General features: G+C 47.2%; 1 protein-coding gene across 3 annotated transcripts in view; it reads left to right on the top strand.

Moving 5' to 3' along the window:
- Nucleotides 1-15,881, top strand: part of DENND6B (DENN domain containing 6B) — a 210,646-nt gene that overhangs the window by 117,204 nt on the left and 77,561 nt on the right. For all 3 annotated transcript variants that reach the window (XM_063926672.1, XM_063926673.1, XM_063926671.1), the window contains exons 13-16: nucleotides 164-229; nucleotides 15,199-15,263; nucleotides 15,366-15,455; nucleotides 15,526-15,579. In XM_063926672.1, the coding sequence (XP_063782742.1) occupies nucleotides 164-229; nucleotides 15,199-15,263; nucleotides 15,366-15,455; nucleotides 15,526-15,579 (275 nt within the window). The remainder of the gene's footprint in view (nucleotides 1-163; nucleotides 230-15,198; nucleotides 15,264-15,365; nucleotides 15,456-15,525; nucleotides 15,580-15,881) is intronic.

Raw genomic sequence — 15,881 nt, forward strand, 5'->3', positions numbered from 1 at the left:
ATAGGAATGTGAATCTAATCTTGGTCAGAAATCCTAACACACAATGGATTTTGCATACTTAGTAGTTTTTGACAGTTTAGTAACATGTAAGGACTTGTGTCAATTCACATGGATTTATAGCTGGGTTTATGGCTATAGATTACAGTTCATTGTTCGCCTGCAGGCGATTTACCCAAACAAGTCAAGTTGAAGAAGATAACAAAGCTGAAGACACTTGACACTAAAACAGGTGAGTTATTGAAGTATTGGTGTATTTAGTGACTGAAATTAGATAACTGCCTACCCCTGGCACATCACATGGTCAATCTGTCCAAGCTGTTCCAATTTGGGCGAGTAGGTAAGTATATATATATATATATATATATATATATATACAGCTGTAGTAACTCCGGCACTCCACTGAAATAGCAGAATGAAAAATACTTGCTCCTGTGCCCTCCTACAGGGGGGTCACCCCGGAATAGTAGCAAACAAAAGAGGCGGCACTCGAAGTCAGCAAAAAACGTGAAATGTATTATCACAAGAGTGTTGACGTTTCGGGGACGTGCTCCCCTTCCTCAGAACAATTTAACAATGTGCAAAACCAACAATAAATACCCACTTACCCCGTGGACCTCCCACACCGTCGTGCTTCCCCAGTCACGATGTCCCGCACACTCCGGTGTACACTCACAGCTTCCGGCGGCGGGGCGGAAGTGACGTCGCCCGGCCCGGCATGGTGACCATGGCAACCTGCAGTCACGGCCCCCCGCTGGACTCCCGCGATGCCTTCTGCTCCCTCCAGCCTGGCGGAAATGACACACCGGGGCTCGGCTCGTAACCAGGGAAACGCTATACAAATAAAGATAAAAATACAAACAATTCATTAAAATAACACACATTTGTGCATTAAACGTGAATATAAAAATTAGGCTGTTCTAACAAAACATATTTAAGAACAGGTATAGTGCATAAGAAAAAACTTTAATACACACAGCAATTTTAAAAAAGAAAAAATTAAAAAAGATTTTTTTTAAAAACCTGCTGCTGTCGTTACGTGACTGATGTGCAGGAACATTCCCATGTCAGACCACTGAATGATATCTAACCATACTACCATCCATAACTGCCCAGACTATAACAATGTTACCGACCAATGTGGCCATGGACCCCTGGTCATGTGGATGTTATCTAAAAAACCAAAATGGCTCTTCACAGCCTAAACTTTATCCAAACAGATCCTGAACATCAATATGGCCAAGGCCTAAAACAGGTGAGTTATTGAAGTATTGGTGTATTTAGTGACTGAAATTAGATAACTGCCTACCCCTGGCACATCACATGATCAATCTGTCCAAGCTGTTCCAATTTGGGCGAGTAGGTAAGTATATATATATATATATATTTCTCTATCGTCCTAGTGGATGCTGGGGTTCCTGAAAGGACCATGGGGAATAGCGGCTCCGCAGGAGACAGGGCACAAAAAGTAAAGCTTTCCGATCAGGTGGTGTGCACTGGCTCCTCCCCCTATGACCCTCCTCCAAGCCTCAGTTAGATTTTTGTGCCCGGCCGAGAAGGGTGCAATCTAGGTGGCTCTCCTAAAGAGCTGCTTAGAGAAAGTTTAGCTTAGGTTTTTTATTTTACAGTGAGTCCTGCTGGCAACAGGATCACTGCAACGAGGGACTTAGGGGAGAAGAAGTGAACTCACCTGCGTGCAGGATGGATTGGCTTCTTGGCTACTGGACATCAGCTCCAGAGGGACGATCACAGGTACAGCCTGGATGGTCACCGGAGCCTCGCCGCCGGCCCCCTTGCAGATGCTGAAACATGAAGAGGTCCAGAATCGGTGGCAGAAGACTCCTCAGTCTTCTAAAGGTAGCGCACAGCACTGCAGCTGTGCGCCATTTTCCTCTCAGCACACTTCACACGGCAGTCACTGAGGGTGCAGGGCGCTGGGAGGGGAGCGCCCTGGGAGGCAAATGAAAACCTATTTGGCTAAAAAAATACCTCACATATAGCCTCCGGGGGCTATATGGAGATATTTAACCCCTGCCAGAATACACTAAAGAGCGGGAGACGAGCCCGCCGAAAAAGGGGCGGGGCCTATCTCCTCAGCACACAGCGCCATTTTCCTTACACAGCTCCGCTGGTCAGGACGGCTCCCAGGTCTCTCCCCTGCACTGCACTACAGAAACAGGGTAAAACAAGAGAGGGGGGGCAAAATAGTGGCAAAAATTATATTATAAAAGCAGCTATACAGGGAGCACTTATTATAAGGCTATCCCTGTCATATATAGCGCTTTTGGTGTGTGCTGGCAAACTCTCCCTCTGTCTCCCCAAAGGGCTAGTGGGGTCCTGTCTTCGTTAAGAGCATTCCCTGTGTGTCTGCTGTGTGTCGGTACGTGTGTGTCGACATGTATGAGGACGATATTGGTGTGGAGGCGGAGCAATTGCCAAATATGGGGATGTCACCTCCTAGGGGGTCGACACCAGAATGGATGCCTTTATTTATGGAATTACGGGATAGTGTCAACACGCTAAAGCAGTCGTTTGACGACATGAGACGGCCGGACAATCAGTTAGTGCCTGTCCAGGCGCCTCAAACACCGTCAGGGGCTGTAAAACGCCCTTTGCCTCAGTCGGTCGACACAGACACAGGCACTGATTCCAGTGGCGACGGTGACGAATCAACCGTATTTTCCAGTAGGGCCACACGTTATATGATTTTGGCAATGAAGGAGGCGTTACATTTAGCTGATACTACAGGTACCACTAAACAGGGTATTATGTGGGGTGTGAAAAAACTACCTATAGTTTTTCCTGAATCAGAAGAACTAAATGATGTATGTGATGAAGCGTGGGTTGCCCCCGATAAAAAGATGCTAATTTCAAAGAAGTTATTGGCTTTATACCCTTTCCCGCCAGAGGTTAGGGCGCGCTGGGAAACACCTCCTAGGGTGGACAAGGCGCTCACACGCTTATCTAAACAAGTGGCGTTACCCTCTCCTGAGACGGCCGCACTTAAAGATCCAGCAGATAGGAGGATGGAAAATATCCAAAAAAGTATATACACACATACAGGTGTTATACTACGACCAGCTATAGCGACAGCCTGGATGTGCAGTGCTGGAGTAGCTTGGTCAGAGTCCCTGATTGAAAATATTGATACCCTGGATAGGGACAATGTTTTACTGTCTTTAGAGCAAATAAAGGATGCATTTCTTTATATGCGTGATGCACAGAGGGATATCTGCACACTGGCATCACGGGTAAGTGCTATGTCCATTTCGGCCAGAAGAAGTTTATGGACGCGACAGTGGTCAGGCGATGCGGACTCAAAACGGCATATGGAAGTTTTGCCGTATAAAGGGGAGGAGTTATTTGGAGTCGGTCTATCAGATTTGGTGGCCACGGCTACAGCCGGGAAATCCACCTTTTTACCTCAAGCTACTCCCCAACAGAAAAAGACACCGACTTTTCAACCGCAGCCCTTTCGTTCCTTTAAAAACAAGAGAGCAAAGGGATATTCATATCTGCCACGAGGCAGAGGAAGGGGGAAGAGACACCAACAGGCAGCTCCTTCCCAGGAACAGAAGCCCTCCCCCGCTTCTACAAAAGCCTCAGCATGACGCTGGGGCTTCTCAAGCGGACTCGGGGGCGGTGGGCGGTCGTCTCAAGAATTTCAGCGCGCAGTGGGCTCACTCGCAGGTAGATCCCTGGATCCTGCAGATAATATCTCAGGGGTACAGGTTGGAACTAGAGACAGATCCGCCTCGCCGTTTCCTGAAGTCTGCTTTACCAACGTCCCCCTCCGAAAGGGAGACGGTTTTGGAAGCCATTCACAAGCTGTACTCTCAGCAGGTGATAGTCAAGGTACCTCTTCTACAACAGGGAAAGGGGTATTATTCCACTCTATTTGTGGTACCGAAGCCGGACGGCTCGGTAAGACCTATTCTAAATCTGAAGTCCTTGAACCTGTACATAAAGAAGTTCAAGTTCAAAATGGAGTCACTCAGAGCAGTGATAGCGAACCTGGAAGAAGGGGACTTTATGGTGTCCTTGGACATCAAGGATGCGTACCTCCACGTTCCAATTTACCCCTCACACCAGGGGTACCTCAGGTTCGTTGTACAAAACTGTCACTATCAGTTTCAGACGCTGCCGTTCGGATTGTCCACGGCACCTCGGGTCTTTACAAAGGTAATGGCCGAGATGATGATTCTTCTTCGAAGAAAAGGCGTATTAATTATCCCATACTTGGACGATCTCCTAATAAGGGCAAGGTCCAGAGAACAGCTAGAGATGGGATTAGCACTGTCTCAAGAAGTGCTAAAACAGCACGGCTGGATTCTGAATATTCCAAAATCCCAGTTAATGCCGACAACTCGTCTGCTGTTCCTAGGGATGATTCTGGACACGGTTCAGAAAAAGGTTTTTCTCCCGGAGGAAAAAGCCAAGGAGTTATCCGAGCTTGTCAGGAACCTCCTAAAACCAGGAAAGGTGTCTGTACATCAATGCACAAGAGTCCTGGGAAAAATGGTGGCTTCTTACGAAGCAATTCCATTCGGCAGATTCCATGCACGAATTTTTCAGAGGGATCTGTTGGACAAATGGTCAGGGTCGCATCTTCAGATGCACCAGCGGATAACCCTGTCTCCAAGGACAAGGGTATCTCTTCTGTGGTGGTTGCAGAGTGCTCATCTATTGGAGGGCCGCAGATTCGGCATACAGGATTGGATCCTGGTGACCACGGACGCCAGCCTGAGAGGCTGGGGAGCAGTCACACAAGGAAGAAACTTCCAGGGAGTGTGGACGAGCCTGGAAACGTCTCTTCACATAAACATTCTGGAACTAAGAGCAATCTACAATGCTCTAAGCCAGGCAGAACCTCTGCTTCAAGGAAAACCGGTGTTGATCCAGTCGGACAACATCACGGCAGTCGCCCATGTAAACAGACAGGGCGGCACAAGAAGCAGGAGTGCAATGGCAGAAGCTGCAAGGATTCTTCGCTGGGCAGAGAATCATGTGATAGCACTGTCAGCAGTGTTCATCCCGGGAGTGGACAACTGGGAAGCAGACTTCCTCAGCAGACACGACCTTCACCCGGGAGAGTGGGGACTTCATCCAGAAGTCTTCCACAGGCTGGTAACCCGTTGGGAAAGACCAATGGTGGACATGATGGCGTCTCGCCTCAACAAAAAACTGGACAGGTATTGCGCCAGGTCAAGAGATCCGCAGGCAATAGCTGTGGACGCGCTGGTAACGCCTTGGGTGTACCAGTCGGTGTATGTGTTTCCTCCTCTGCCTCTCATACCAAAAGTATTGAGAATTATACGGCAAAGAGGCGTAAGAACGATACTAGTGGTTCCGGATTGGCCAAGAAGGACTTGGTACCCGGAACTTCAAGAGATGATCACGGAAGATCCGTGGCCTCTACCTCTAAGGAGGGACTTGCTTCAGCAGGGTCCCTGTCTGTTTCAAGACTTACCGCGGCTGCGTTTGACGGCATGGCGGTTGAACGCCGGATCCTAAAGGAAAAAGGCATGCCGGAAGAAGTCATTCCTACTTTGATTAAAGCAAGGAAGGAAGTAACCGTGCAACACTATCACCGCATTTGGCGAAGATATGTTGCGTGGTGCGAGGATCGGAGTGCTCCGACGGAGGAATTTCAACTGGGTCGATTCCTACATTTCCTGCAATCAGGATTGTCTATGGGTCTCAAATTGGGATCTATTAAGGTTCAAATTTCGGCCCTGTCGATTTTCTTTCAAAAAGAATTGGCTTCAGTTCCTGAAGTCCAGACTTTTGTTAAGGGAGTGCTGCATATACAGCCTCCTGTGGTGCCTCCAGTGGCACCGTGGGATCTCAATGTGGTTTTGGAATTTCTAAAATCTCATTGGTTTGAACCACTAAAAAAGGTGGATTTAAAATATCTCACATGGAAAGTGACCATGTTACTAGCCCTGGCTTCGGCCAGGAGAGTGTCAGAACTGGCAGCTTTATCTTACAAAAGCCCATATCTGATTTTCCATTTGGACAGGGCAGAACTGCGGACTCGTCCGCATTTTCTCCCTAAGGTGGTGTCAGCATTTCATCTGAACCAGCCTATTGTAGTGCCTGCGGCTACAAGTGACTTGGAGGACTCCAAGTTACTGGACGTTGTCAGAGCATTAAAAATATATATTGCAAGGACAGCTGGAGTCAGAAAATCTGACTCGTTGTTTATATTGTATGCACCCAACAAGATGGGTGCTCCTGCGTCTAAGCAGACGATTGCTCGTTGGATCTGTAGCACAATCCAACTTGCACATTCTGTGGCAGGCCTGCCACAGCCTAAATCTGTTAAGGCCCACTCCACAAGGAAGGTGGGCTCATCTTGGGCGGCTGCCCGAGGGGTCTCGGCATTACAACTTTGCCGAGCAGCTACGTGGTCAGGGGAGAACACGTTTGTAAAATTTTACAAATTTGATACTCTGGCTAAGGAGGACCTGGAGTTCTCTCATTCGGTGCTGCAGAGTCATCCGCACTCTCCCGCCCGTTTGGGAGCTTTGGTATAATCCCCATGGTCCTTTCAGGAACCCCAGCATCCACTAGGACGATAGAGAAAATAAGAATTTACTTACCGATAATTCTATTTCTCGGAGTCCGTAGTGGATGCTGGGCGCCCATCCCAAGTGCGGATTATCTGCAATAATTGTACATAGTTATTGTTAACTAATTCGGGTTATTGTTTAGGAAGCCATCTTTCAGAGGCTCCTCTGTTATCATACTGTTAACTGGGTTTTGATCACAAGTTGTACGGTGTGATTGGTGTGGCTGGTATGAGTCTTACCCGGGATTCAAAATTCCTCCCTTATTGTGTACGCTCGTCCGGGCACAGTACCTAACTGAGGCTTGGAGGAGGGTCATAGGGGGAGGAGCCAGTGCACACCACCTGATCGGAAAGCTTTACTTTTTGTGCCCTGTCTCCTGCGGAGCCGCTATTCCCCATGGTCCTTTCAGGAACCCCAGCATCCACTACGGACTCCGAGAAATAGAATTATCGGTAAGTAAATTCTTATTATACACACACACACACACACAGTGCATCTGGAAAGTATTCACAGCATTACACTTTTTCCACATTTTGTTATGTTACAGCTTTGTTCCAAAATTGAATAAATTAATTTTTGTCCTTAAAATTCTACACACAATACTCCATAATGACAATGTGAAAAACTTTTTTTTTTTTAGATTTTTGCAAATTTATTAAAAATAAAAAAACTAAGAACTCACATGTACATACGTATTCACAGTCTTTGCTCAATACTTTGTTGATGCACCTTTGGCAGCAATTACAGTCTCAAGTCTTTTTGAATATGATGCCACAAGCTTGGCACACCTATCTTTGGCCAGTATCGCCCATTCCTCTTTGCAGCATCTCTCAAGCTCCATCAGGTTGGATGGGAAGCGTCGGTGCACAGCCATTTTAAGATTCGGATTCAAGTCTGGGCTCTGGCTGGGCCACTCAAGGACATTCACAGAGTTGTCCTGAAGCCACTTCTTTGATATCTTGGCTGTGTGCTTAGGGTCGTTGTCCTGCTGAAAGATGAACCGTCGCCCTAGTCTTAGGTCAAGAGCGCTCTGGAGCAGGTTTTCATCCAGGATGTCTCTGTACATTGCTGCATTTATCTTTCCCTCTATCCTGACTAGTCTCCCAGTTCCTGCAGCTGAAAAACATCCCCACAGCATGATGCTGCCGCCACCATGCTTCACTGTAGGGATGGTATTGGCCTAGTGATGAACGGTGCCTGGTTTCCTCCAAACATGATGCCTGGCATTCACGCCAAAGAGTTCAATCCTTGTCTCATCAGACCAGATAATTTTGTTTCTCATGATCTGAGAGTCCTTCAGGTGCATTTTGGCAAACTCCAGGCGGGCTGCCATGTGCTTTTTACTAAGGAGTGGCTTCTGCCTGGCCACTCTACCGTACAGGCCTGATTGGTGCATTACTGCAGAGATGGTTGTCCTTCTGGAAGGTTCTCCTCCTCTCTCCACAGAAGAATGCTGTAGCTCTGACAGAGTGACCATAGGGTTCTTGGTCAACTCCCTGGCTAGGGCCCTTCTCCCCCGATCTATCAGTTTAGACGGCCGGCCAGCTCTAGGAAGAGTCCTGGTGGTTCTGAACTCCTTCCATTTACTGATGATGGAGGCCACTGTGCTCATTGGGACCTTCAAAGCAGCAGATATTTTTCTGAACCCTTCCCCAGATTTGAACCTCGAGACAATCCTGTCTCAGAGGTCTACAGACAATTCCTTGACTTCATGCTTGGTTTGTGCTCAGACATGCACTGTCAAGTGTGGGACCTTATATAGACAGGTGTGTGCCTTTCCAAATCATGTCCAATCAACTGCATTTACCACTGGTGGACCCCAATTAAGGTGTAGGAACATCTCAAGGATAATCAGTGGAAACAGGGTGCACCTGAGCTCAATTTTGAGCTTCATGGCAAAGGCTGTGAATACTTATGTACATGTGATTTCTTAGTTTGTTATTTTTAATAAATTTGTAAAAATCTACAAAAACTTTTTTCACGTTGTCATTATTGGGTATTGTGTGTAGAAATTTGATGACAAAAAATAATTTATTCCATTTTGGAATAAGGCTGTAATATCTCAAAATGTGGAAAAATTGAAGCGCTGTGAATACTTTCCAGATGCACTGTATATATATATTTCTCTAACGTCCTAAGTGGATGCTGGGGACTCCGTAAGGACCATGGGGAATAGCGGCTCCGCAGGAGACTGGGCACATCTAAAGAAAGCTTTAGGACTATCTGGTGTGCACTGGCTCCTCCCCCTATGACCCTCCTCCAAGCCTCAGTTAGATCTCTGTGCCCGAACGAGAAGGGTGCACACTAGGGGCTCTCCTGAGCTTCTTAGTGAAAGTTTTAGTTTAAGTTTTTTATTTTCAGTGAGACCTGCTGGCAACAGGCTCACTGCATCGAGAGCCAGAAGGCAGAAGAGGTCCGGAAAATCGGCGGCAGAAGACGTCCTGTCTTCAACAAGGTAGCGCACAGCACTGCAGCTGTGCGCCATTGCTCTCAGCACACTTCACACTCCGGTCACTGAGGGTGCAGGGCGCTGGGGGGGGCGCCCTGAGACGCAATAATAAACACCTTGGATGGCAAAAAATGCATCACATATAGCTCCTGGGCTATATGGATGCATTTAACCCCTGCCAAAATACATAAAAAAATGGGAGATAAGGCAGCCGATAAAGGGGCGGAGCCTATCTCCTCAGCACACTGGCGCCATTTTCCCTCACAGCTCCGTTGGAGGGAAGCTCCCTGGCTCTCCCCTGCAGTCACTACACTACAGAAAGGGTTAAAAAAGAGAGGGGGGCACAAATTAGGCGCAGTATTAACTATACAGCAGCTATAAGGGGAAAAACACTTATATAAGGTTATCCCTGTATATATATATAGCGCTCTGGTGTGTGCTGGCAAACTCTCCCTCTGTCTCCCCAAAGGGCTAGTGGGGTCCTGTCCTCTATCAGAGCATTCCCTGTGTGTGTGCTGTATGTCGGTACTTTTGTGTCGACATGTATGAGGAGAAAAATGATGTGGAGACGGAGCAGATTGCCTGTAATAGTGATGTCACCCCCTAGGGGGTCGACACCTGAGTGGATGAACTGTTGGAAGAAATTACGTGACAGTGTCAGCTCTGTATAAAAGACAGTGGTTGACATGAGACAGCCGGCTACTCAGCTTGTGCCTGTCCAGACGTCTCATAGGCCGTCAGGGGCTATAAAGCGCCCGTTACCTCAGATGGCAGACATAGACGCCGACACGGATACTGACTCCAGTGTCGACGGTGAAGAGACAAATGTGACTTCCAGTAGGGCCACACGTTACATGATTGAGGCAATGAAAAATGTTTTACACATTTCTGATAATACGAGTACCACCAAAAAGGGGTATTATGTTCGGTGAGGAAAAACTACCTGTAGTTTTCCTGAATCTGAGAAATTAAATGAGGTGTGTGATGATGCGTGGGTTTCCCCCGATAACAACTGATAATTTCTAAAATGTTATTGGCATTATATCCTTTCCCGCCAGAGGTTAGGGTGCGTTGGGAAACACCCCCTAGGGTGGATAAAGCGCTCACACGCTTGTAAGGGCTCTATCCTCTCCTGAGATGGCCGCCCTTAAGGATCCTGCTGATAGAAAGCAGGAGGGTATCCTAAAATGTATTTACACACATACTGGTGTTATACTGCGACCAGCAATCGCCTCAGCCTGGATGTGCAGTGCTGGGTTGGCGTGGTCGGATTCCCTGACTGAAAATATTGATACCCTAGATAGGGACAGTATATTTTTGCCTATAGAGCATTTGAAAGATGCATTTCTATATATGCGTGATGCACAGCGGAATATTTGCCGACTGGCATCAAGTCTAAGTGCGTTGTCCATTTCTACCAGTAGAGGGTTATGGACACGTCAGTGGTCAGGTGATGCGTATTCCAAACGGCATTTGGAAGTATTGCCTTATTAAGGGGAGGAGTTTTTTGGGGTCGGTCTTTCAGACCTGGTGGCCACGGCAACAGCTGGGAAATCCACATTTGTACCCCAGGTCGCCTCTCAACATGAGAAGACGCCGTATTATCAGGCGCAGTCTTTTCGTGGATAAGCGGCCAAAAGGTTCCTCATTTCTGCCCCGTGACAGAGGGAGAGGAAAAAGGCTGCAGAAATCAGCCAGTTCCCAGGAACAGAAACCCTCTCCCGCCTCTGCCAAGCCCTCAGTATACGCTGGGGCTTTACAAGCAGAATCAGGCACGGTGGGGGGCCCGTCTCAATGAATTTCAGCGCGCAGTGGGCTCACTCGCAAGTAGACCCCTGGATCCTTCAGGTGATATCTCAGGGGTACAAATTAGAATTTGAGACGTCTCCCCCTCGCCGTTTCCTAAAGTCGGCTTTACCGATGTCTCCTTCTGACAGGCAGACAGTTTTGGAAGCCATTCACAAGCTGTATTCCCAGCAGGTGATAATCAAGATACCCCTCCTGCAACAGGGAACGGGGTATTATTCCACACTGTTGTGGTACCGAAGCCGGACGGCTCGGTGAGACCGATTCTAAATCTAAAATCTTTGAACACTTACATACAGAGGTTCAAATTCAAGATTGAGTCACTCAGAGCAGTGATTGCGAACCTGGAAGAAGGGGACTACATGATGTCTCGGGACATCAAGGATGCTTACCTTCATGTTAAAATTTACCCTTCTCACCAAGGGTACCTCAGGTTTATGGTACAGAACTGTCACTATCAGTTCAGACGCTGCCGTATGGATGGTCCACGGCACCCCGGGTCTTTACCAAGATAATGGCCGAAATGATGATATTCCTTCAAAGGAAGGGAATTTTAGTTATCCCTTACTTGGACAATTCCCTGATAAGGGTAAGATCCAGGGAACAGTTGGAGGTCGGTGTAGCACTATCTCAGGTAGTGTTGCTGCAGCACGGTTGGATTCTCAATATTCCAAAATCGCAGCTGGTTCCGACGACTTGTCTTCTGTTCCTAGGGATGATCCTGGACACAGTCCAGAAAAAGGTGTTTCTCCCGGAGGAGAAAGCCAGGGAGTTATCCGAGCTAGTCAGGAACCTCCTAAAACCGAGCCAAGTCTCAGTGCATCAATGCACAAGGGTTCTGGGTAAAATGGTGGCTTCCTACGAAGCAATCCCATTCGGCAGATTCCACGCAAGAACTTTCCAGTGGGACCTGCTGGACAAATGGTCCGGGTCGCATCTTCAGATGCATCAGCGGATAACCCTGTCACCAAGGACAAGGGTGTCCCTCCTGTGGTGGTTGCAGAGTGCTCATCTTCTAGAGGGCCGCAGATTCGGCATCCAGGACTGGGTCCTGGTAACCACGGATGCCAGCCTGCAAGGCTGGGGAGCAGTCACACAGGGAAGGAATATCCAGGACTTATGGTCAAGCCTGGAGACATCACTTCATAAATATCCTGAAGCTAAGGGACATTTACAATGCTCTAAGCTTAGCAAGACCTCTGCTTCAAGGTCAGCCGGTGTTGATCCAGTCGGACAACATCACGGCAGTCACCCACATAAACAGGGTGGCACAAGAAGCAGGAGGGCAATGGCAGAAGCTGCAAGGATTCTTCGCTGGGCGGAAAATCATGTGATAGCACTGTCAGCAGTATTCATTCCGGGAGTGGACAACTGGGAAGCAGACTTCCTCAGCACGACCTCCACCCGGGAGAGTGGGGACTTCACCCAGAAGTCTTCCACATGATTATAAACCGTTGGGAAAAACTCGACAGGTATTCCGCCAGGTCCAGGGACCCTCAGGCAATAGCTGTAGACGCTCTGGTAACACCGTGGGTGTACCAGTCAGGGTATGTGTTCCCTCCTCTGCCTCTCATACCCAAGGTACTGAGATTGATAAGATGGAGAGGAGTAAGCACTATATTCGTGGCTCCGGATTGGCCAAGAAGGATTTGGTAACCGGAACTTCAAGAGATGCTCACGGAGGATCCGTGGCCTCTACCTCTAAGAAGGGACCTGCTCCAGCAAGGACCCTGTCTGTTCCAAGACTTACCGCGGCTACGTTTGACGGCATGGCGGTTGAACGCCGGATCCTGAAGGAAAAAAGGCATTCCGGATGAAGTCATCCCTATCCTGATCAAAGCCAGGAAGGATGTTACCGCAAAAACATTATCACCGCAATTGGCGAAAATATGTTGCGTGGTGCGAGGCCAGTAAGGCCCGACGGTGGAAATTCAACTAGGTCGATTCCTACATTTCCTGCAAACAGGAGTGTCTATGGGCCTGAAATTGGGGTCCATTAAGGTTCAAATTTCGGCCCTGTCAATTTTCTTCCAAAAAGAACTAGCTTCAGTCCCTGAAGTTCAGACGTTTGTAAAAGGGGTACTGCATATACAGCCTCCTTTTGTGCCTCCAGTGGCACTTTGGGATCTCAATGTAGTTTTGGGTTCCAAAAGTCACATTGGTTTGAACCACTTAAATCTGTGGAGTTAAAATATCTCACATGGAAAGTGGTCATGCTGTTGGCCCTGGGCTGGGCCAGGCGCGTGTCAGAATTGGCGGCTTTATCCTGAAAAAGCCCTTATCTGATGTTCCATTCGGACAGGGCGGAATTGAGGACTCGTCCTCAGTTTCTCCCTAAGGTGGTTTCAGCGTTTCACCTGAACCAACCTATTTGTGGTGCCTGCGGCTACTAGGGACTTGGAGGACTCCAAGTTGCTAGACGTTGTCAGGGCCCTGAAAATATATGTTTCCAGGACGGCTGGAGTCAGGAAATCTGACTCGCTGTTTATCCTGTATGCACCCAACAAGCTGGGTGCTCCTGCTTCTATGCAGACTATTGCTCGTTGGATTTGTAGTACAATTCAGCTTGCACATTCTGTGGCAGGCCTGCCACAGCCAAAAATCTGTAAATGCCCACTCCACAAGGAAGGTGGGCTCATCTTGGGCGGCTGCCCGAGGGGTCTCGGCTTTACAACTTTGCCGAGCAGCTACTTGGTCAGGAGCAAATACGTTTGTAAAATTCTACAAAATTGATATCCTGGCTGAAGAGGACCTGGAGTTCTCTCATTTGGTGCTGCAGAGTCATCCGCACTCTCCCGCCCGTTTGGGAGCTTTGGTATAATCCCCATGGTCCTTACGGAGTCCCCAGCATCCACTTAGGACGTTAGAGAAAATAAGAATTTACTTACCGATAATTCTATTTCTCATAGTCCGTAGTGGATGCTGGGCGCCCATCCCAAGTGCGGATTGTCTGCAATACTTGTACATAGTTATTGTTACAAAAATCGGGTTATTATTGTTGTGAGCCATCTTTCAGAGGCTCCTCTGTTATCATGCTGTTAACTGGGTTCAGATCACAGGTTATACGGTGTGATTGGTGTGGCTGGTATGAGTCTTACCCGGGATTCAAAATCCTTCCTTATTGTGTACGCTCGTCCGGGCACAGTATCCTAACTGAGGCTTGGAGGAGGGTCATAGGGGGAGGAGCCAGTGCACACCAGATAGTCCTAAAGCTTTCTTTAGATGTGCCCAGTCTCCTGCGGAGCCGCTATTCCCCATGGTCCTTACGGAGTCCCCAGCATCCACTACGGACTATGAGAAATAGAATTATCGGTAAGTAAATTCTTATTATATATATATATATATATATAGAGAGAGAGAGAGAGAGAGAGAGAGAGATACTGTAGGTATGTATTCATATATTATACAGCCTAAAGATGTACTGTATATAAAATAGTGCCCCTCCCATCCTAACAGAAACACACATAAACATTTTGGGAGGGATAGTAGCCTATACCATAAAGGACAGATACAAATATTATTTTATTTAAAGTTATAGAACACTTTTGCAGAAAACTGAAAAAGGAAATATGTAGTTTTACATTAGTTTTACTTTTCTGTCCAAAAAGTCTGTGTCTGCCTAATTGTAAACAGAACACTTGGTAGATGATAGGAAATAATAATAGACATTTAAAGAATATTTGAACCCAAAAAGTCTTTCTCCTGGGCTCTCATATCAATACACATACTTACCCGAATTCACCATTGGCTAAAGATCTGATCACCTTCTGGCTATCTTAGTTATTCCAAAGGGGCAGAGCACATTGGACTTATCTCTTACATTTACAGTTTAGTGCTATTGTATTTGACTTTATAGTAATTACAGTATTTCAGGGAAGTGTAAATACTAGGCGGGATGTAATAGCGTCTGAGTTTGACAGAGGTGTTGAACACCGGCTGCACTCGGACGTTTTTTAAAGTGGCAGTCATTTACAAGGCAAAACCATGCCTTGTAAGTGACTGCCTCTTTTAAAAAAGGTCAGAGTTCAGCCAGCATCCCGCACCTTCGACAGACTCGGACGCTATTATATTCTCAGCATCCCGCACCTCCGGCAAACTTGGACACTATTACATCCCGCCGTGTGTGTGTGTGTGTGTGTGTGAGATAGAGAGAGAGAGAAGAACTTACTATCTGAAGAAGAGAACTCAGAACTTTTACCTTTTGTTCTGCCCTCTAGTGGAAACTACTACCTACATTGTTGTGCCGCCCCTGACATTTTGAACGCATTAATTGATTTGGTTATGGATAAAAAAAAATATTGTTTTGATACAGCCACAGTATTAATGTCTCTACGTCTCAATAATTTTGTGGGGGGGTTTCATTCACTCTAGGAATGTACACATCCTATAAGCCATTTCTCCACAAAGACAAGACACTGATTAAACAGTTGTTAAAGGTAATTGTGCACAGTTTTGGGTACTATCACTTTGTTAAAACATATATATATAAAGTATAAATGTACACCTTTGTACTGATGCATGTACCTACTCTTCTACAGGGTCTTCAGAAGAAACTCCCCTCTTCCACACTTAGTTTATTGCTTCGGAAACACCTGTTTGAGCTCACACAGAGTTTCGTCCTTCCCCTGGTGAGAAGTACAGGTTTGCTATCCTGTCTTGAGTGTTCACCATGATGCTAAACACCTCTTTATGTTCTAGGAACGTTACATGGGCAGCCTGATGCCACATCATAGTTCCATCACTCCCTGGAAGGTAGGTCACTATACAGTCCTGTATTACTACTCTGCTCTGTAAGGAACATCAGTTCATCTGGGAACCACTTATCCTTGATAAAGCTAATTATTTATCTTATAACATTCACTATGTGTGGGTAAGAGACTCAGTACGCAATTGGCGTATGGGGTACCATAAGGGTACACACTTAGCGTAGCAGACGCTTAGCCGTGGTCGAGACGCACATGTGGCACGCTCGCTCACAGCTTAACGCTTGGTGTCGAGCACGCTATAGGCGGCCGACTACCGTAATGCTACGCTACCAGCGTAGCGGACGCTCG

Source organism: Pseudophryne corroboree, chromosome 6, assembly GCF_028390025.1.
Source record: "Pseudophryne corroboree isolate aPseCor3 chromosome 6, aPseCor3.hap2, whole genome shotgun sequence".
NCBI classification, from domain to species: Eukaryota; Metazoa; Chordata; class Amphibia; order Anura; family Myobatrachidae; genus Pseudophryne; species Pseudophryne corroboree.